The sequence below is a fragment of the Coffea arabica genome, chromosome 2e (genome assembly GCF_036785885.1).
Source record: "Coffea arabica cultivar ET-39 chromosome 2e, Coffea Arabica ET-39 HiFi, whole genome shotgun sequence".
Taxonomy (NCBI): Eukaryota; Viridiplantae; Streptophyta; class Magnoliopsida; order Gentianales; family Rubiaceae; genus Coffea; species Coffea arabica.
Window position 1 is genome coordinate 20,915,259 of NC_092313.1, and position 23,142 is coordinate 20,938,400.

At 35.5% G+C, this 23,142-nt stretch overlaps 2 protein-coding genes across 6 annotated transcripts; both read right to left on the reverse strand.

Moving 5' to 3' along the window:
* Window positions 1-604: 604 nt before the first annotated feature.
* Window positions 605-11,282, reverse strand: LOC113731913 (probable ion channel POLLUX). Of its 5 annotated transcripts, none has more exons than XM_072079841.1 (12): window positions 10,179-11,279; window positions 9,938-10,006; window positions 9,206-9,835; window positions 8,531-8,713; window positions 8,392-8,451; window positions 8,099-8,302; window positions 6,967-7,215; window positions 5,834-5,938; window positions 4,405-4,599; window positions 4,100-4,192; window positions 3,374-3,640; window positions 605-1,806 (listed from the first exon to the last, which is right to left on the reverse strand). In XM_072079841.1, the coding sequence occupies exons 1-12, from the start codon at window positions 10,869-10,871 to the stop codon at window positions 1,588-1,590; spliced, it is 2,967 nt and encodes a 988-aa protein (XP_071935942.1). In that variant the 5' UTR covers window positions 10,872-11,279; the 3' UTR covers window positions 605-1,587. The 5 variants fall into 5 exon arrangements, with proteins under 5 accessions (XP_071935942.1, XP_027113226.2, XP_071935943.1 ...); XM_027257425.2 differs by having other exon boundaries at window positions 5,840-5,938; window positions 10,179-11,278; XM_072079842.1 differs by having other exon boundaries at window positions 1,707-1,838; window positions 10,179-11,282.
* Window positions 11,283-13,144: 1,862 nt separating this feature from the next.
* On the reverse strand, window positions 13,145-15,313 carry LOC140037223 (protein TIFY 3-like). The gene is made up of 5 exons (XM_072081412.1): window positions 14,878-15,313; window positions 14,398-14,497; window positions 14,159-14,297; window positions 13,982-14,039; window positions 13,145-13,866 (listed from the first exon to the last, which is right to left on the reverse strand). Exons 1-5 carry the CDS (start codon window positions 15,120-15,122, stop codon window positions 13,824-13,826), a joined length of 585 nt encoding a protein of 194 aa, XP_071937513.1. The 5' UTR covers window positions 15,123-15,313; the 3' UTR covers window positions 13,145-13,823.
* Window positions 15,314-23,142: the final 7,829 nt, after the last annotated feature.

Below are 23,142 nucleotides of genomic sequence, written 5' to 3' on the forward strand. Positions count from 1 at the left end.
CGATTCGTTTATCACAAACGAGTCGAGCTTGCACGAGTTCGAACTCGAGCTCATGCAAATTAACCACAAGAAAACCTATAATTTTCAATTTTTATTCTTTTCAATTGTGAAATGACATACATATCCTTCCTTATCGAGGCCAATTGAGTTACTCAGATAACGAACGAGTTGATCTTACTCGACTCGTTAATTAAACGAGCATATCTCGAATTCAAACTCGACTCGTTTATCACAATTAACAAACCGAGTTCGACCCTTATCGAGTCGAGTTCAATCGAGCTTTTGAGCTATTCATTCCATTTAACAGCTCTAATTACAGTCCTAGATAGGACCCAAGAGTAGGCTCAACCAGTGGGGACTAGAGGCCAGTCCGATTGGGATTTATGCAACTGTTGATGTATATATTTAAATATAAGCTAAATATTTTATTCATTTACATCAATTTTTTCACAAGTACAATAATATAATGTAATTGTATACCAAATAATATAGAAAGTACAACCGAATCAAATTGCATGGAACCCCAACTGCACTGGCTCCTTTCTCACTTTTCTCTGAGGTATTATGCCAAATCTCAACTTTCACAGTTGAAGGTGAAAGCGAGTCCTTCAGAATACTCAAGTGATATATTCAAAAAAGAAAAAACAATCAGAAAGTGGTACAAAACAGGTACAAGTCTTAAGAAAGAAACTGCCTTACTTAGGCTAAGCTCAGTCCATGAAGGGGAAATTCTATTACTAGCCAGAATGGATGTAGGTAAAATATAAGCAGAACTAGACAACGAGGTCGAGGAGCACTACCTTTTAACGGGAAAAAATGAAGTAGAGATGCTCGTATACCGAGCTTCAACAAAATTTCATCGAATCAGGAATTACAGGAACATGTACAAAATCAAACTGTGTTACACCCTAGGCGGTGCCATCCCACAGCAATTGTTGGTCACAACAGGCCAACTCTTGCTTGCTATGACTTCTCTCACTTCAATATTCTTCCCGTCAGATGAGTGGCCTTCTGTATTCAGGAAGGATTAGAAGAATGTGACCCCCATCAGAGATCATTCCCACTACCGAGCAGTAAAAAGGCAGCTCAGGAGAACCCAAAACTAAAAGGTCATGGAGTTCCTTCTACCTATTTTAGGCAGAATGACGCAACCATGAGGATGATTAAGGTTTGTGCTAAAATTTTCGCTTTCATTTCTGCATATTTTACTTCAAAGTATCACTATTACTCTCGTGACTCGAAGAAAAGGCGTTGATTACACAGCCATCATCTATTCCATGGAAAGCAGCCGAGGCCCACATTCCAGTTAGTGGCATATTTCTACATATAGACCTATAAACTAATACTGCCATGTCCCAAATGCCTTGCTTTCTTCCATCTCTTTTTTCTTCTTCTTGCAATTATCAAGCCACTGTCCCCAGTTCGCTAAATATGAAAGATGGGCCATTACCTTCAAAAGTTCATACTTTTATATTTGTTCAATGCCATAATCAGCAGAAACCCAGGGAAACAACTTAAGTCGCCTCATCCCAAGCCATTATTTAGCTAATATATAGTTATGCAGAGAAGCACGATTTGCCGGTTTCCTCAATCACCCTTGGAAATGACAATAAAAACATCATCGAGGGACCACTTACGTGGCTTTGACTTGTCCACCGGGTTAATTACCGCACACTCAGCTGTTGCAAGGCGAAAACCAATCACAATTTCCCATCTTTGGCGACCCCTTATCATTATATCATAGAAGCAGAGTTCTTCCTGGTCATAAAGATAGAACTCTGCTGGCTTGATGCACATTTCGTTGCCCTATAGATACACCGGAAGTCAGTGTTGGTTTCCTAAACCCAACCAGATAATGAAATAGTTCACTATTGCCATATGAATTTTGACATCACAATGACAGAGTAATCAACAGAATTATGCAAGAGACTTAGGTAGCCCAAATTTCTGAACATACACTTCTATTATCTTTTAGAGTAAGTTTTTTAACACTAGCAGATTTAGATCATTACCACATAACATGAATATAAATTTGCAATTCAAATTATGCGCATGTGGCATACATCCATAACTGCTAGTGTAAAAAAATCAATACACTGTCAATGCATAAGAAGTCAATTCTATCTTTTAACTACTCAAATAATTATTCATGCAAGCAAGGTTCAAACGACGAGGAGAAGGAAGTAGGTTCCACCCAAAAAGTTGGTAGAGTTCATGAAATAAATGGGATTATTCTTCTATACACTAATAGTTTATACGCTGTCAAGATTGGATGCATGCCACATGTCAAAAACTTAGATTTCAAATTCAAATTAAGACAAGTTGTCATGCATCTAGGCTTGATAATGTATACACTATCAGTGTATATAAGATTAATCCAATAGATAATGGGTAGGAAACCTCTCTATATGCATTTTGGTAGGATAAATCTAGAAACTTTTAATATGAAGTAATTAGCTTGGAATAGTGGAGAGATAGGATTGGGAGGGATGGGGAGGGAAGTGGATGCGCACATACCATTAAGAACATTTGTTGATGGCTAGCTACCCAATAAAGCTTTTTATTAGCAACCAATGCCCTTTCCTGCTTCTTCCTCCCCTCTGATAAAAACTAGTAGCTATTTGGTACTTATTATCACATTTAATTGCATATGCAGCAGAAATTTTAATTCTCAATCAAGGCAAGCACTCATCATTAGTGAAACCAACCACATCCCAAATCAAAACTTAGATCTTAACCTTACAATAATTAGCTTAGAGTATTTCATGTATGGTTAGTGACACTTTCATGAACTAAGATTCATTTTAAAGATAATATGTTGAGTCTACATCATTTAGCCAAACCAAAAAGAACAATCAATGCACTTTCCATGGCTTAAATGCTTGCTCATCTCAGAGTAACATATTTCAGATAATTGCATTCATTTACTCAGTTGGATATAATCTCTACATCCCCTTTTACAGTAATTTCAATGTATGCATGCTGATACTTGCATCTACTAAGATGAATTTTGAGGAGCGTATTTGAGTCTAAAATATTTAGCCAAACTAAAAGGACCGGTCAATGCACTTTCCATGGCTTTTAGGTGCTTGTCCATTTCAGAGGAAGAAGTCCTAGATGAACTAAAGCCATCAGATTTCTAGTTCTACAGACCTCTTCTCAATGACTCAGCTTCGTAAATATAGGATCATTTGAAATGATTTGACTGGACCCATCTTTTTTTTCTTTTTTCTTTTTTTAAATCTTTAGCTCATCTTTTCCAGCTAACCCACAAAATGAGAACAAGGAACGTGTTGAATACATATCATAACAAAATTGAGGCACAAAATGATAGTAATAGACCATGAAGTGCAAAACAAATCATGAAACATACCTCTTCAGCAAATAGCTCTTCAAGCACACGGTTGATCTGTTTGTCTTCTGCTACCATGGCTAGTGCCATGCTCACCAGCTCATTTGACAATACATAATCACTAATTCTGGAGACTGAAACCAAGTTCCTAGTCCTAGAATCCAGTATCTCACTAATAATTATTGATTTATCTGAAGCTTGCTGAATTTCACGAATCCAGGAGCTTTGAGAGAACCCAGAGTTCCTTAGAGGAAGGGATCTTGTATCTTTATAAGGAAGCCGCTTTGACTGCATTATGTAACACCAGCTTCTCATTAACATCATTCATGAATTCAAAGTATTCATTAGTTAACCAAGAACATTCACATGTTAGTGTTATGGGTGTTTACTTGAATGCAAATATTATGCCTGTATATATAGATATCCGTTGCGTGTATGAATAGTATGTTTGTGTACATGAATAGACATACATATTACATGTCATGCAACAGAAGTTCTTCAGTGAAGTAAACAGAAAAACAATTTTTTTGACACAATTAATCTTTCCGCTCAATTACCCACACAGAGCAATGTGATAGAAGTAAATCCATTTACCATATAGGAAAACAATGGTAAAGTAACGTAGGTACAGGAGATTCGATTTTTTATCTCTTAACAGGTATCTACCTGAGCCACTCTGCCACTCAAAAAGAATAGAAAAAAGAAACGGAAAGGGAAAACACACATACAAGAGGTAACAGATGTTACCTGAATATCCCGAATAAGGAGGAGGGTGGCAAGAGATCGTGAATCTGAGTGAACAATAGAGTCTTCGACGGATTCGTCTGCAAGAATCAATATCTGTTCTCTTAGAGTTAGTATGCAGCCACGCGTATGAAATGCTGAAATAGAAAAGTCAAAGATTCTTGCATGTTCCAATAATGAAGGTCCTACAAATTATCATGGTAACACTAAAGACATTTTTAGGAGAACCAAATGCTGACATTTAAGTGTCAATCAGACAAGAAGATGCTACAAAAGCAGCAGGTCTGAGCGTACACGATGGAACTTACAGAATCAAATGTTTCCAAAGGAAGATTTTCTAAATGACGTCTAACGACAGCATTGCCTTCATGATGGACAAGTTTTAGGTTCTCTAACCCTGAAATATTAAGACCACCATCTGTTAACTTCTTCTCTCTATCTTTTTCAGGCACCTCGTTAAACATCCATAACTCTGAACCTGGAGCAAGGAATGCCTCAAGTACCTAACAAAAGGCAGAAGCAAATAAAATCAATCCATAGTAGGATAAAAACCATCAGCACCAATATCACATACTTCCTCATCAATGAAACATGTCCAGAAACTGAACCTAGCTATTCAAATGAAACCATTAGAAGACCCCAACAGCCTTTTTGCACAGCTTGTTTTCTTCATCTCCCCTTTAATTCACTTACTCAGAATACTTAGTTTTCCCTACCAAAGAATTTTCTTATAAGTGCTGGGTGTTTTCAACTTCAGAAATCTAAAATAATATATCTGAAATGGTCCTATTTAAGTGAATTTAGCATCCGTTTCAGCTTTTGCCATAGGAATGCATGCAGCAAATCTTACAAGACCTTACTGCTTCACACTCCCACCATTTAGGTTCCTGTCTCCCTGATGGTGCAGTTCTACCAAAAAGCCAACTTCCAGAGGTCTCTTCCCTCTCTTTTTTGTTTTACAATAAAATAGGGAAAAAGGCAAGTCGTTGAGCATGAAAGCCTCTCCTACTTTTCTGAGCCATTGCTCAAGTAGTTCCACCATTGGGGACTTACAATGGTCTCAACTTATAGGAGGCTTTCATTCAAAACCATGTGGTGAACAGGGTCAAATCTGTGGGTTAAATTCAAAAGAAAGGAACAGATACAATTACAGTTTAGATAGATAACTGCAAAAATCACAAGCCTTTCCCTAACAAAAAAATATACAAAAGGGAATAGGAACTTTTCATTGGAATACATCTCTGAAAGGTCCATAATTTCTTGAATTACAGGTTAACATCTTCGTGTCCTACCAACCCTCTGTAGGATTGTGTGGCTTATATAACGCAAGTAAAATAATTGGTGAGAGTGAGACACATCCTTGTTACTTGCAGATTCCAATAGAACAGTCACCAAAGAATAACAAATAAAATCTCCAAGTTATTTTTTTTTATTGGCTATCAGGTCTACATCCAAGTAGATTGAAAGGTTTGATTTAACAATCCACGACATCTATGTCACACCCTTTGTTACATGATCCAGTTATTATCTTATGAATTTCTTTTTTAAATAGTGAAAAACAGCAAAGAAACCCCATTTACTCTCACAACACTTATATGTTTTTGTTTTTAATACATACAAGCCTTCACATCTTCAAGCAAATAACGAAAGCATGAAAGATGTAAACGAAGAAAACAGAAGTTTACAGACAAAAGGATAACTTGGTTAAGAAACCTACACAAGCTGAAAGATTCATACAATTACCATAATCATATCATCTATGTCACGCCGCCAGCCACAAAAAAGTATTTTCTCCGGATATTTTGGAGGTTCAATCATTCTAGGACAAAGGCCCCGACTTACCTGTAACAAAATTTCCAGTAAACAATAGGATTAAACTAACTGTCAGAAAAAGACTAAAGGGAAGAATACAAATCACTTGCAGCTCAACACATCATGAAACAAAAGAAATTCACTATCTAAGCACAGTACTTAAAGGAAGAATGATGCATATTCGAAACCAAACAACAATTTCCAAGTTCACAGCTAATTATGCATTGCTCCCGGCTACTATATGAAGAATAATTAAAGAAAATTCAACCACTCTCTCACTTCCAACAGAAAGAGACAGAGAGGTTAGCAGATTTCAATCTGCAAAAGCAATTACTCTTTGGTTTTATTTTTTGTCCTTTTTTTTGGGGGGGGGGGGGGGAAGAGGAGGGTATATGACTTGAAAACCATCATAGAGAAACAAACTCCATCTACAACTTTTTTACAGGAAATTAGAATACTGAAAACCATGCTACAGAATAAATATTTCATCAAGCAAGCACCAGAAGTAAGCTCCGAGCAAGACAAGAGAACTGAGTAGTCTATCAAGTGAACAACAAGTTTTTCAATGCAAACATCCCATATGCACCAGCAGAAGACCAGAATTTGAATGGTATGTGTAACATTCTTCAAAAGCCAATCAAGTTTAACAATCGTCATGATGAGAAGTATCAACACACAAGGTCAATGGCATACATTTATAGGCTAGAAAGACTCTGTTCTTTCCTAGTAAGGTTTCTTAATCAGGGTCCTTTCTGGTTATCCTTATTCGCCTCCACTCCTTACAAGGCTTCCATATGTCACATTTTCAAGGCCTATATACTTCAGAAATCAAGTATTTGGAGGAGCAATTGATTTTCTTTCTCATTTCAGCATATTCTGGAAAAAGATGTGCATCACAAGACACTTTTCGAACCAAAAAAAAAAAAAAAAGAAAACGAGAAAAAGACACAACCAAACAAACATGAGGTGTATTAGAAGTCAAATAACAATGCACTAAGGGAAAGAAAGAAGTAGCATGCATAGGTGTCACCAATTGCAACATAGAGAAGAATTATGACCTCTGGTAAGGGACCTGGGGCATAGGTGTCATCATCCTCGGCTATGACAAGAATCTCATCACCTTCTTTTAGAACATATTTATCTTCAGGATTAATGATTATCTTGCCACCCTCTGCAGCAACCTTGACTCCACAAGGAATTGCATCAGGAAATGATACCAACACATCTTCGAAATGTAAACCATCCAGTTGAGGCCACCTTTTGATATAAAATTCTGCATTTTCAAACCCCAAAATGTCTTCCCATATCTGCCATACTTGAACAGCATTAAAAATATTGAAGAAAATACATCAATGCATAACTAACTTGCGTCCATTTCTCAGATGATTGCAGCTTCCATCAAAGAGAAGATCACAAGTTCGAAACAGAATTTCAAACAAACTACATGAACATTTTCTCTTCCCATGAAGAATTGCAGTCTATGCACTCTATCTTACTCTATTCAAAAAGCAACTAAAAGGGCAAGTGAGGGAATATTCAGTGAATACGGAAATCTGAATCACTCTTGCAAAACAATAAGGGTGCCTTTGGATCAGTAGATATGGATTTAAGAAAGGAATTGAAATGGAGAGATTTCAGATGAGGAAAATTCAAGATTCACATTAACTAAGAATAAATTGTTTAGATAGCAATTATCATTATTTACAATTGACAACAGTAATGCAGAAATGATTAAAAATTTTAGGGGGTTAATACCAAAGTTTCTGTTTCACAATGATGCACCATGGTCAACAGCAGCCTAAACTTTGCCCCATACAAGTTCAAAATTGGATACTTTAGGAAACTAGCGAGAGGTATTAAAGGAGGGATTTTAAATAACCTCTACTTTAGGTGCAATTCAAAATACCCTCATTTTAACACCTAAATACTAATTTGATTGCAAATCTAAATCTGTCTTATATTTTTTAAAAAAATTGTGGTTTTGGATGTAGGATTTAAATCCAAATCCATCCAAAAGGACTCTAACTTCATTTTCAGTTTTGTAATCAGCTCTACAAGAAATTTGATTTAGTTAAGGCATGGAAGATGACAGAATTGCAAGAAAGCTTGAAAGCTACTCCTAGAAGTATGTGTGTTGGTTTAGCTTCTGTTATGTCCTGAACAGTATAATCGGATTAGACTTAGCTTTACCTGTGCAAGGCCAGGTTGGAGAGCACACTGTATCATCAACCGACCAATCACATCATGTGCTACAACTGTTTCAATCAGTTCTCCTCCAACAAGCTTTACTAGAGGTTCGTTATCAAGATCACTCATTTCCACGACAACGTGACCTCTCAATCCCTCTTTTACTCCTGCAAGGCTAAGCACAACCCTCAAGGCACGTGCATCACTCTGATAACAAATTTGAAAATTTAAGCAGTTAGTTTTTGTAACTTCTCAACTGTATTATGAAATTTTTGTCATTCCAATGCTAGAAGAACCTGATCTGCATTCTCATTAGATGCCAAGACAATGATTGCACGTGCCTTTGAGACTGAAACCTGCAAGCACGAAAATTTTAGCCTGATTGCACGTGCTAAGAGAGATGGAACTTAATAAACTGTATATATACAAATAAACCTTTTTCAAGTCAGCAAGTATAAGAGGACTGCCACTTCTACATATAACTGATGTACCCATGAAGTCAAATTCAAGCTTTGCTATGTCCATCTCCATTTCCTCCTTGTCTCTTTCTGCAAGTACAACAACAACACCACCACCTATGCTCTTATTTGCTATTGCTAATTGCTTCAGAAGGGAACCCTGCATTACATAACCAGCTCTTAGTCCTGTTAATGGTTACAGGTAGTGTACCTCACTAATCTCAAGGTCAGAAACCATAAGAAAGAAATAAGGGCATCAATGCATGAAAAGCTTCTTGTTTCTCCTTCCTTTTCTTCATAATTAAATTGCAACCACTCATGGTGATTGTTCAGTTATTTTGCAAGAGGATGACCTTTCCCTGGAATTTTCCATGCATAATAAAGACTTAGAATCTACATGTATCCTCCCTCCCCCCAACCCCCACCCCCACCCCCCAAAAACAAAATAAAACCCAAAAAGAAAATTTCCTTGTTCCTGGATGCTACATGGTGGAATCCATATTAGAATACTAGACATCTAAAGAATCTTGCACATGAAAGCAAGTAGGTATCAGACGTCTCACAAAGATTTCCAGAATAATAGTCCAGTCTCAGAGGAAAAGACAAATATGAATAATCTAGACTTCCAACTTGCAGGTACCCAGAGAGTTACCAGTTTGTCACTCCATCCAAGAATAAGTATATGGTTGCTTTCAATAACCTCACTCTTGCCTTTACGCAATGAATCCACTTTTTCTGAAATAGCATCTGAAACAAGCCCTAGCATCATGGCAAATATAAGCATGCCTCCTGAACTAATAGAAACTGAAACAATCCGTGGCCCAGAACCAACCATATCAGCATGATTTCCCGAGTCTGCCACGAAGCTCCAAGAGAGCCAAAGAGCTTCAGTAAAGCTGCCATCACTGACAGCATATATTGCCAAGCCTCCAAATCCAATGAGAAATAGTGTGGCAAAAAGAAGTGCAAGTAGCTTTGCATAAGGATAGACAGAGAAACAAACATCCACCATATAAGCAATTCTCTTCTTCAGTGGAACCTCCTCATTGCTATCTCTTGTCCCCTTTGAAGGGTTCTTTATTGGTGGAGTGCAATCAAGATATTTGTACACTAAAAATGGCGTGATAAGTGTGCACGCAACCATATAAAGGGCAAGCTTTCTACTGTCAGTGTTACCAAAAAACGAAAATGAAAATACATTTCCTAACTCCACAAGGTTAATGCTGTGACTGCCAACAGCACTTCCAGTGCTACATAGTCTACGAAGATCACCAATTTCTTCCTGCAATGAAATCAGCCTAGTTATCAGAATATTAATAGCAACAGAGCACTAGGAAGCAGGGGTTGACAGTGAATGCAGCCAATTTCATATGAGGACACGAACCTGAAGAATACCCACTTTATTTTGCAAGTAGATTGCATAAGGTGTAGGCAATGTACAAATCAATTTAAGCTGCATTAAGGAAATAATTCAATCAGTAAAACTACAGACGATACACAAAAAATGTGGAAGCCGCATTTGTCTTCATTTTTTTCAAAAAAAAGTTGTTTCCGTCACCCCGAACAGATTTCACACCGACTGTAAAGCTTCTTAATAAATAGACAAAAGCTGTAGATAAACTAACCAAATTAAGAACCCAAGAACTTGTATGTCCGGGAGGTTTCCGAGGACTGTAAGAACTGGAACTAGCCGTCGTACTAGATGACAACGAAGACGAAGTAACCGGTACTTGAACTGACAAGGAATTCAGATCCTTTTCACCTTTCAGCTTGGCCATGGATTTGGGCTTGGAAGGATCCGACTTGAGTTTCGCCGGCCGAGGAGCAGGAGGAAGGGCAGCAATACTGCGGACGGAGTCCAGTCTATTACCAACATCCACATTCAAATTAGACGGCATACGAGCCGAAAATTGCCCCGTCACCTGCCGCTCAGTGCTATTACTATTGTGTGCAGCAGATTTTGCGGCAACTCGGCTTCGAGTAGCGTAAGGACCGAGAAATGAAGGGTACACATAGTCCCGATCCGCAAAATTGAAGGCCTGGTCGGAGACAGAGGAGGAGGAGGAGACAGTGGTGGCGCTAGAAACTTCGGAGGAGGAGGCGGAGGTAGTGCGGTTGTTTGAGGAGGGAGGGGAGGTAGAGACGCGACGGACAGCGGGGAACAGTGGGCCAGGGAAGTGTGGAGTCCGCGTCTCCTCCGAGATTGTTTTCGATCTCTTGAGAACCGGTGGCAGCTCCGGTCTACTGGTGAGATTTGGGGTTGAGCTAGGGCTTGGAGTACTTGAATTCGAACCTCCATTACTCGTCACCGTCGTCATTTTCCGGCAAAAATTGATGATGATGATATATATAAATATATAATTATTTACTCCCACCTGTACTGTATATGTATAGTTTGCTCAGAGAGAGATAGAGAGTTTGTCAGTGAAGAGGAGAAGAAGCCATCGCCATCAGAGGACCGAGCTCAGCTCAGAGAAAGCAGAAGAAAGTGGAGGAAAATGCCGAATGGTAATAGTAGCTGAGTGAGGTAGTTAATTTCTTCAGTTAAATGTCAGCTGAAGGCGTGTTATTGGGATCGGATTGCTGCAGGTACAAGTATTCACGACTTCAGGCAGAGAGTGGATTTGGTCTGCTACCTGAGCCTGGAGCAATCTTTCCGGGCCGTTATTGGGATTTGGACTTCGGACACTTTTCCACTACTTACTAGTTTATACTTTGCGCAATTTTTACCGGAAAAAGGGGGTTCGAATTTAAGATTCCTCTTTTCCAGTTATTTATTGGGTTACCTTTTGGCGGCGTTTGGGGTCCCCTCCCAAGAAAGAGAGGATAATGACAAAAAAAAAAAAATGAAAGTATTTTACGAAAATGAACGTGCAAAGATGACACTACTACTACTATTGAGCAAAGAATTTCTTGCAAAAGTTGTTAAACATGTTAAATAATTCTTTTTTACATCGAAAGCAAAAGCTTGGGGACAATTCAAAAAGTTTGTCTACGCTTTATTCCAGGTTCTGATTTGCTATGAACTAAAGACTTATTAATCAGTCAAATTATATTATTCCATCACGTGTAATCAATCAATCTGAAATCTTTAGAATTTTTTTTTTTTGTTTCTAATGAAGTTTCAAACTAATAGGAGGATGGAATTTTGCTACCCACAGTCCAAAATCCAATAATAGATGTGCTACAAATATTTCGATTCTGCATGTTAGGATTGAGCACCGGTCAGGGACCCACTTCGTGTACCATTTGATTAACTCAACTTGTACCTTGCAGATCAATAATTTTCTGACCCTTACTCACTCCGCATATCAGCGGTACCCCGTTATAAGGTACTTATTAAGATAGGATCGAATTAACGAATACTCATTTCACCCCATTTATTATTTAATTTTTTTAAAAAATAATTTATACTTGTATTTTACATGTTTATTTAAGATTTAATAAAGATTTTTTTCAAAAAATTGTCTACCAAGAAACAAGCATGCGAAGAGAATACAAGAAAAAGTAAAAAAAAAAATTAAAAGAATTCAAAATCAATAAAAGTTTGAAATAAGTAGCTGATTTTTTTAAATATATGTTTTACATTAATTAAACTCTTTTCTATAAAATATAAGATCATGACCTCTATAAATAAATGTGGTACATAAACTATAATCTTTCATATTTGTAATACAAATTGTTCAATGAAATTGTTTATGTAGTGCTAAAAATATTATTTTATAGTATGTGTATAAAAATATAAAATATAAAATATATATGTGTGGGGGGAGTCGGGTCTCCGACCTTCTTTTGATCCGATCAAATAATATGGATCGGATATTCTAATTTTCGAATCGAATTGAATCAGATATGGCGGATTCTCGGATTAGCGAATAATTTTGCCCACCTCTATTGCATACAAGAGGAGAAAAAAGAGAAGAAGCATATTTACATCTATTATTAAAATCTGTTAATCCTTTATATTTTTCTCTATATTGGTTAATTTAGTTCTTGCGAACAACATTACGATGAATCTGGAATACAAATACCTAAACTTCGTTTGGACGGAATTATGGAAAGGAGGAGGGAAGCTCCAACATTAAAAATGAAAATGAAAAATAAAACCTCCTTTAAAAAATTAAAATGAAAGAAAAAAGAAGGGCTTGGGCCCCGATTCCAACACAGGCATGATCAGACAACTATCTTAGTGGGGAGAGAGCGGCCACGGCCCATTGCGGTTACCCACCCACTCTACTGCCTCAAATTCTCAGGATGAAAGAGTGGGGAGATCGGCCTGGTCCATCCCTTCTCCTGGAGCACAAACAAGACTTAATTGTTTGGATGAAATTTTTTCATGAAATCACCGTGTATAAACTATTACTATTTAATGCATAATCACTAATCAAAATTCAAATTTTATGCATTGTCATGCATTCAATTGTAATAATATATCATATTAAATTTACATTTTAAAAGAACTTTGAGCATATTTTTAAATCACGTTTTAATCTTACACATTTATTTCCAATGCAAGTGCTGTACAACAGTTACTCTAAAAGGATTCTCACAAGCAATTATCCAAATGAAGGCTGTACTAGAATGTTGAATGTATACAAGTTGAAGGAATCAAGATCATAGCATATAGAACCACTAAGTTTGGCTCAGTGGCTACTAAGAAGGGTCTTAAGTTTGGGGGTTTAAATCCTACCTGAAGCGCGAAAAAATTCTAAACATGGTGCCAAAGCACCCAAGATCTGTGTACCTATTAGCCCCTAATACAAGTTTCTTTAGGCTCCCCCTCCCCTACAGTCTAGGATAGATTAGGTTATACAATTATTATTCAGACCAGTAAATATGTTCTGAAATTCGCAGTCTCCTGACAAACTAATACTAGCAGTGAAAGCAATTTAAAGCGTCCCAGAAACGGGCGTCGTATAACCAAATTTTCTCACAAGAACGCCTTAGACCTGAAAGAAGGAATTAGGACAATTTAGGCCGTGAGAATTAGACAAGTGACGGAAGAACATGCAAATTCTAGTGAATCAAACCACAATCTGGATTGAGAATCATGCACTCTATTGCGCAACTTGCTATCATTTTTCTCTTTTCTCGTCAACTTTGTCATGAAAAATGTGAAAGTTAATTCCCACTCTGATCCCTGCTGCAAATTGATAAATGTGAAAGTACAAGAAGACAATTGTATAGCGCCCTTTATTAATTGTTGAAGGAAAAAAGTTTTCCTATCATTGGAGCCATCAATGGTGGAAATGGTCAGCTCCATGTCCCTTTCATCTGTCGTCCGAAGAAGCATAAGGAAACTTGTTTACTATCCTGCATAAGAATAAGAATCAAAAGTTTTAAGGAACTCTGATTAATAAATTAGTTTTACTTTTACAGCAGCAGAACAATGAACAAAGGATATAAAGAAATTATAAACTGAACCAACCTGTCACGACGCTTCTCCAGGAAACGCCTGAGGGAGTGTCGCCTGGCAATTGGAAGGTCTACAAAGCAGAGGGAAGGGAGGGACCCAAAATGGAGAAGCAAATTTTAACACAACACATGCAGTTTTCAAAAATTCAGGCTTTGAAAAGGTCTCCGGAAGTAAAGTTCTGCATTTTACCTTCTGGGACATTGGCGAGTAATGGTGAATTGGATGTTGGAATTGGTTTGGTGGTAGCATCTGCTTTTGTCACATTCTGGACTTGAAGGGGTTCTACTTCTACAGAGCATTGATTTGCTAAAAGCATAATAGCTTGGGCCTGTTTCAGAGAGAAAAAAGTTTTGAAATAGTAGCAGAACCAAATAAATTGCCGTTTCCATTCTTTGCAAATACTCACAAGAAAACTGACAAGATTTTACCTTGTCAGCAGGAACGTCCTCATACACACTGATCATTCCAGCATAAAAGATTGTCAGCTGTGCCGTTAATTCAGTCTGGTCCCCGATCGATGGAGTCTTCCTTTATATATAATATGTTTGGTAATTTTGAAAACGTAAAAACAAATAAAGAAACTAAACATGAACAGCATATCAAAAGGCCATGCGACTTTACTTACCCCAACAACAAAGAGAAAAACAAAAAATAAAAAATAAATTAGAAGGGCTGCATGCTGGCGCGACTTGTGAGTATTTTTCAAATGTTCTGAGTATCAATAATTTTATGTGGGAGGAAAAACGAAATGGAGCTTCAATTGGGACGTCTTATTCGAAAGAAATTAATACAATGGTGCAATATGGTGAAAACGTTAAACTAGTTTAACCATCGTAATTCTCAGTTGATTTGCATGAAACGAGCTGGAACTAAAATTTGCTAATTTTAGTGTGTTAACTTTTACGTACTTAAATCCGCGGAGCAAAGATCGTTCCAGACGGGAAGGTGGTCGAGAAGCACCAAAATATCCAGGTGGGAACGGCATTCTTCTAATCCCTGCACCCTCGCCACCGCCACCACTGGCGCCGCCTGCTCCTCCGGACGACGACTCACGGTGAAGACCCTTCATCATCATCAGTGCCTTGCGAACGCTAGCAATATCACAATCACAACCACGGCTACCATTGTTCTTCTGAAACAAGTCCATATTCATTTCGAAACGTGCTTCTGCTTATATTACTTATGCTGTGAATTTGTGTATGTTGCGTTGCTATTTGTCTTGTACGTGAGAGGAATTATATTGGAAATCACGTGTTAGACGGACAAGTGTCCGATGCTAGGCAGAAACTCCGATGAGACCAATTAGGCCGGCCAAGAAAAAAAAAATGTTTTTCCCTATCGAATTTTGCCTCTTGGTGTGACAGATGATGTCTGTTTTTCCATGCAGTTTACGATTATGACATAGATATAAGGTGGTTATTTCTGAAGTATATTCTTTTTTATTTCAATCAATGCAGTCTAGATCTCAGTATTAGCGACAAATGTTTTGTAAGATTTGCGCATCATCTACCCAGTTATGCTATCAAATTAATCCATATAGCCGATTCAGAAACCTGTGATTTCTTCCGCCCACGTTAGTAGTTAGTGCTTAGTACGTAGCAGTATTTTCAAAAAATCCAAAGAAAATGCTTCAATAGTGTAAAAACAAAAAACAAATTAAAAAAAATCGCTGTTGATCAAGTTCTATAATTTTGAGTAGAATTAACTTTTGATGTACTAACAGAGTATATTGATTTTTTTTAACACTAACAACTATGGATATATGTTGTACGTAAATGATTTGAATTTTAAATTTGAGTTCATATTATATGACATAATTTAAGCGTGTCAACAGAAACAAAAAAAAAATTATACACTGACAATAGATACATGTACATAATCATTGTAGCATTACCTAATCATATTTAAACATACTTGAACATTTCAGTCAAGCCTTTAGATTTTATGTTGAAATAGTCTGTTTTTTTTTTCGATCCTATACATGAATTTTAGACTAATAACTAGCTCTAGCATCAACATAGATAACCAAAACTTATACGACAATATAATGCATTCTACTAGTTCATAAGTAACACTTGTAGTTAATTGGTCTCTAGAATTGAAGCAAAGAAGAGAGCGTTGGTTTTACACTTGCACGCATTACATTGATTAGCTATATATAGCTTAACTTGACAAACCTGCATGCGCCTTCTCTTGTAAATTGCAATGTTCTCTTATCATTCTCTTCTTATCGTCTTACGTTGGTATCGGATATCCCTAATTCCCTGTAAATGTCAACATCAAGAGATGAAAACTATGAATTGTACTAGTATTTGTTTTCAGATGCAGGCCCCATCTTTTTCTCATGCATCATAAATTAAAGATAAGAGGACGGGTCAAGCAAGATGCAACAAACAATCCCATGGAGAATCTTTAACAAGCACAAAACTATGCAACAAAACTATGCTGCCTTCTTTTTTTTCTTTTCTTTTCTAAATTTGTTTTTACTTTTGCCTTTTGGTATAGCCAAAGTATGCTTCCAGGAACAACGCAATGTAGAATTTTGATTTCGAGATATTGTCATTTATTCGATATGCATGGTTGCTCAGTGAATTCATGATAAATATGGACTGGGACTTGTTGATTCAGTAATAAGTTAATTTAGAACAATTTGTTCCCCCCCCCCCCCCCCCAAAAAAAAAAATTCATCTCTTGCAGAAGCTTATGAATTTTCCAGATACCAAATACAATATTCTGGGCTTCCTCAATTCTACCAACTTGACATATTCTGCTTGAGGAAGAACACAAATTTGAGCAATTTCATTCGAACTAGATAAATTTGTGGTACCTGCAGCTATTAATCTCGGCAGGTTTAGGTTGCATGGGTATCATTTTCATTATAACCATTCACGTCTGCATTCTTCGAAGATGTGACTGCAGAAAATTCTTCTGGGAACTAATAAGATTCATAGTGCGGCTGCTATCACAATCCAAGGTATAGCAGCACAACATGCAAAGAATGCGCTAGCATGTCAAGCGATGATTTAAAGAAACTGCCTTGTTTTCAGGACAAGGAATTGAAGAAGTCCCCAATAAGGAAATGTGCTGTGTTCTTGGAGAGCTTCGTAGTAGGTGAAGAGTGCAGATTGCTACCAATTTGCAAGCATAGCTTTCCATGTTCTTCCGTGACACGCCTTCTTGTCCTGTCTGTCGAACATGTCCCAACTCGATGAATAAGCACTAGTGAGATACTAATATGTTTTACGAGCATGATCATTACAATTTTCTCCAGTGATTATGGGATTTGGACTTTGGGTTCAGAGAATTCTCCAACCATTGTCCATCCGGACAGCAGTTGTTTTTAGAACCCATTTGGATTGCCAGACACTCCCTTCTTCGTAGCTCTGTGAAACTTTCAATTTGGATGGCGAGTTTTTTAGCTAACAGGAGTTTATTTTCACAATTGCGATAATTATGTGTACAACTGTTCCCTTTAATGCATATAAAAGTGTAACAAAGTGTCCATTTTCTCTTTTATTTTTGTTGTTGAAAGTAATTATATTGACTAAAAGAGAATGAAAATACCTTTGCATTTAATTATGCATTCATTTATAAACCGTGTAATATATATAATAGTTACATCCGTTTTTTTGCATCGTGATACATCACTTTCTATCAATTTTAATTATTACTTGCATAATCTTATATTGTCATGTCCATGTAACTATTATGTACCACATGGTGGATTCTCATTTAGTTGATATGATCGAAGTCAGTGCATGAAAAATATGTACTGGGATTTGTTGGTTCTGCGACTTAGTTTACAACAATTCTTGGCGGAATGTGATCTCTTCTCCTTGCAAATAACTAAGATTTTATGATGTACCAGGAATGTGATTCTTGCTCATTTTATATCAAATAGCCACAGTGCACCACCAACTCCACCGATCGCAGACGCAATCTGGTTTGCAGATAACATAAATATATATACCTGCAACTCTTGAAGTTCTCTCCTTTCTTAGTAAGTGGCCTTGCGCAATTGTCTTCATCTTCAGATAAACCAAATTAACACACATTTTGGAGATAAAATACAACTTATCACTTTCATGAAACGTAGAAACCAAAAAAGAGAACCACAGAGAATCATTAGTGAGTTTTATTACCTGTATGTTTTGAGGCCACAGTTTCAAAAACAGTTTTGGCTTCATTCATCATCTAAATTGCCAAGCTTTATGACTTATGATAACCACATGAACATGCATACAAATTGCAAGTTTGGTAGAATTATATGTCACATACATAAACAGGAAATAAATATACCAGTGCTTCTCCTGGAACCATGTTTTAAAGACTCAACTGAGTCGTCACCGTCTCGAGCCTTCCCAATACGATACCGGGATGATACAATTTCGAGATACTTGACTCGCCGAGAAATTGGCCGAGACGTCACCGTAAAGGATTGAAACGATCGAATCACACCGAGTCATTTCGAGCCATCCTGAATCAATTCGAATCCAACAAAAAACCTTTAGAAAAAAAAAAGGATAAAAAAAGTGAAATCCGGGGCTATTGGAGTAACAATTACTACTAGGTCCCAACATGCGAGAAGGAGAAGTCAATATCGAAATCATTCACTAGGAAATAAAAACAAATTTGCCAAAATACTGATCATATGAGAAGATGACGTAATATTATTCCAACTTTGTTCATGTATCAAGTATATATGAGGTTCATATATACTTGATACATGAACAAACCAATAATATATCACTTTACCTTTCTTTTAAAAGTTATCACTTCCAACTTTTCTTTCAAAAGCGGCAGCCATCCAAGGTGACAGAAAAAGTGAGAGAAGGAGGTGCAAAGGAGAAGATGCCCAAAACTTCAATGGAGAAGAGGTAAAATTTGGCGATACTTTCTCTCATCTCTTTTCTTATTTGAACCTCTTAGGGAAGCAAGATAGTACCTAGAATAGTAGGAATCAACTCAGAGAACTGGAATTTGTGATTACCGATCATGCTTCTCTTTCCTATCGAAAATAGCTAGTCGTCAGTTTTAGTTGTAGCAGTGGCCCTTTCATTGCCCTTCCTTGGTCTTTCTTTTGAAATAAGGGCTTTTCTCGTGGGTCAGTAGGTATGAATTTATTTCTTTAATTATCTATACTTATTAGTTGGTATGAATTAGAAACGTATTTGGATTAATTATAACCTTTATGTAATGGGCCAAGGTTGGATTAATTATTAGTGTGTCTAAAATAAAATTTGGAAATTTAGATTTATCTGCCTAATTTGTGTTGTTGGAATTTATTTTGGGCCAAACACAAGTTTAACACTTATCTCACATATAATTCAAAGTACATAATAAATTAGTCCAAATTCATTTGATATTTAGTGAAAATATTAAAATAACTGTTATATCTTTTAATATAAAATTTCCTGCTAGTAATTAATTTTACGAAATAACTATTAGTAGAAGTTTCATCTTTATTGACTTTAGCTATAATAGTAATTAATTATACTTATAATCATAATGGTCCAGCTATTTGAATAATTTTCTAAAATCCAGTAATAATTTTAATAAACATTTAAAATTTTGAAGTTCTTTTAATAAATGAACAAATGATCATTGTAGCGGGTTTACATTATAGATAAGATTTTTAATTTACTAATATAATAGAAATAAATTATTACTGTTGTAAAATATCTTAAACTACTTGTTGTATTTTTTCATATATTTTTAATTATTTTGTGATGAATTAATCATTTATATTGATATGTATAATAGTTACAATGACGAGCAAGGATATTGGTTGGGAACATGGTAAACTCGTGGGTAGGAATAAAAAAATTGCAAGATGCAATTATTGTGGAAAAGTAATGCATGGTGGCATTACAAGGTTGAAAGAACATGTCGATCATGTCATAGGACAAGTTGAAACTTATTCAAGGGTACCAAAAGAAGTTACAGATGCAACAACAATGCATCTTAAAAACTGCTAAGGTTCAAAAGCTACAATAAAAAAGAAAAAAGAAGAAATATTGAACTCTCTGCAACAAGAAAATACGTATAGTAATTTCAACATAGTTAGCGATTATGAGGAGGAAAACATTTTTAAAATTGATGAAGAAAACAGGATAGTGTTGGAAAAAAAAATAGATGAAGCAAGCAATTAGAGAGAGCCAATACTTGCAATTTTTAGACAAACAACGAAGGCATTCAGTATCTAGGAGTCGACCTTTTATGTTTATGTCAGGTATTACTTGTAAACTAAAATAATATAACAAATTTGATATCATTTTATTAAATATAATTAAATAAAGTTGTAATTTATTTGTTCATTTTTTATTTGTTAAACATTGTGAATTCTAGGAAATATGGGTGTTGACACTTTAAAACCAACGATTTCTAAAAATAAAAGAGGATTGTCATGTAATTTTAGTGTCAGACAAGCGAATGAAATGACAAGCAAAGGAATTGACTCACATATGTTTCCTTTGAAACAAAAATCAGTCAAATCAATGTTTTCAGGGGAAAATATGAAAAGAGTCGGTAACACAATTTCAAATTTTTTTTCATTTCAATACTATGTCATTTCGTGCAGCTGACAATCCTTATTATCAATCGATGATTGATGAAATTGCCAAAATTGATTCTGGTATTAAAGACCCTCCAGCTTATCAAATTGAAAATGAATATTTAGATGAAAATTTTGAAGAGTTTGAGAAATATCTTGGAGATATTTATGATAAATTTTCAACTTTTGGTTGTACACTTATGTGTGATAGGTGGAGCACCCGTACAAAACATCCAATAATAAATTTTATGGTATACTATGATAGGCACATGATATATCATAGTTCAGTTGATTGTATCAATGTCAAGAAAACTACTTAATATATTTTCAAGTTAATGGACGAGAGAGTGTGTTTGGATTGTAAGTTATTTATCCAAATATATTTGCTTACATCACCATTACAATTTTCAATATACCTTTTTATCTTCTCAATTATCTTTTTATCTCACATACATCACATCACAAAAAGTGTTACAGTAAAAATATCTCAAATAACTTACAATCCAAATGAGAGAAAAAAATATTATGCAAGTTGTGACAGATAGTGAATCTAGTATGAAAGCAGCTGGACAACTGTTGATGAAAAAAAGAAAAAATCTATTCTGGTCACCTTACGCTGCTCATTGTATAGATTTGATTTGAAAAATATTGGCAAGATAGATAATATAAAAGAAACTATTATTTAGTGGAAGAAGATAACAAGTTACATATAACAGTGACAAAGTAGTGAATCCGATGAAAATATACACAAGAAAAAGGAAACTGTTAAGTTCAGGTATCACTAGATTTGCAACTGAATTTATTTCTATGGCAAGTCTTCTTCGACATTCTACAAAACTGAAAAAAATGTGCACCTCAGATGAATGGGTAGAGTTTAATAACACTACCAAGAGAAAAGTATATGTTATTAAAGTAGTTAAGCTGATATTGTCAAAGAAGTTTTAGAAATATGTTAGAAATATGTGTGCAACAATGGAGCCTTTGGTCAAAGTTTTAAAACTATTGATCAAGATAATAAACCAACATTATCAATTATTTATGAGGCAATGGATAGAGCAAAAATGACTATTCAAAAGTCGGTGAAATCTTAAAAAAGATTTGGGAAGTGATTGATAATAGATGATATAACCAACTTCATTGTGATTTACATACAACAGGTAATTTAAAATATTACACGCAATTTAAATATGTAATATATATGTATTTATTTATTTTCTAATTTTATGATTTTATTGTATTTAGCATTTTTTTTAACCCGATTTTTCAATATTCTGGAACTTGTGTGTTTAATCTGGATGAAGTTTGAAAAGGATTGAAGAAAGTCATTGCAAAGTCGGAGCCAAATTTAGATGCACAAGTTAATTCAATAAGTGAGGTATTATTTTGAATATTTTATTTATTTATATTAATGATTATATTCATGAACAAATTTAAAATTTTAATACCTGTGTATATATTATTTTTGTAGACCAAAAAAGAGGATTTGGAAGTGCTATTGCAGCAAGAGCACTATCAAAATCATTATCAAGTTTCAATTTAATTCATACTTATATAAACATTTAAATCGTATTAATGAAGTTAATATTTTTATAATCTTAAAATAATAATAATAATAAAAAATTATTATTGTTATTATTACTTTGTTTGTTTATTTGAATGGTGGCTTAACTACGGTGAAGATGCGCCAAATCTAAGAAAATTGCAGTGAAAATATTGAGTCAAACCTGCACAAACTCTGGTTGCGAGCGAAATTGAAGTACATGGTCATTAATTCATACAAAACTATGTAACCGTTTGGCAGTCAAAAATTGTATAAATTATTTTTTGTGCATTACAATATGCGATTAAAGGTGAAAAATTTGATGCATCGAAGAGATACTGATGATTTCTACAACCCAATTGACTTGAATCACATTTTTCACCAAGATGATATATTGGATGATTGGATAAGAGAAAATGAACAACTCACATTGCTTGAAGATAATTTGGATTAGTTGAATAAGGGCATTCATCAAATTGAATCAGAAAGTGGTGAATATCAATAATATGACAATGATGATTTTGGTGATATATTGTCCCAATATATTACCAAAAAAAAAAAGTATTACTGAATCATCAAGTAGGAAGTAGAAAAGTAAGACTAAACAAACCAGTAAGCATACTGTTTCATCATTTTCGAATAAAAGTGACCGTGGTAATGATAATGAAAACAATGGTGACAATGAAGATGGAGGGGACAATTCTTTGAAACGCAATGGTGGTTACAATCAAGATAATCAAAAAACAGGAGGTATGTAATGGATTCAATGACAAGATAATTGTTATGCCATTCAAGATACTGATCATGGCTACCGTTTTAGTATAGAAGTACAACGTCAATTCTTCAATAATTTAACTTAGTTTTTGAGTGAGGATACTTTCTCTCACCATTCAGGATCACAAAGATAAAGAGAAATCGATAAACAGATGTAAAATTTGGGATGTATACCCAACCTATGAGTATGAATCTAGTCAAAACTGGAGCACTAGTCAATTGGGATATAATTATGACCAATTATATGAAATCACTCCTAACTATTACACTGAATATGGGCCATTTGGTGGACCTGGACAGGTCGAA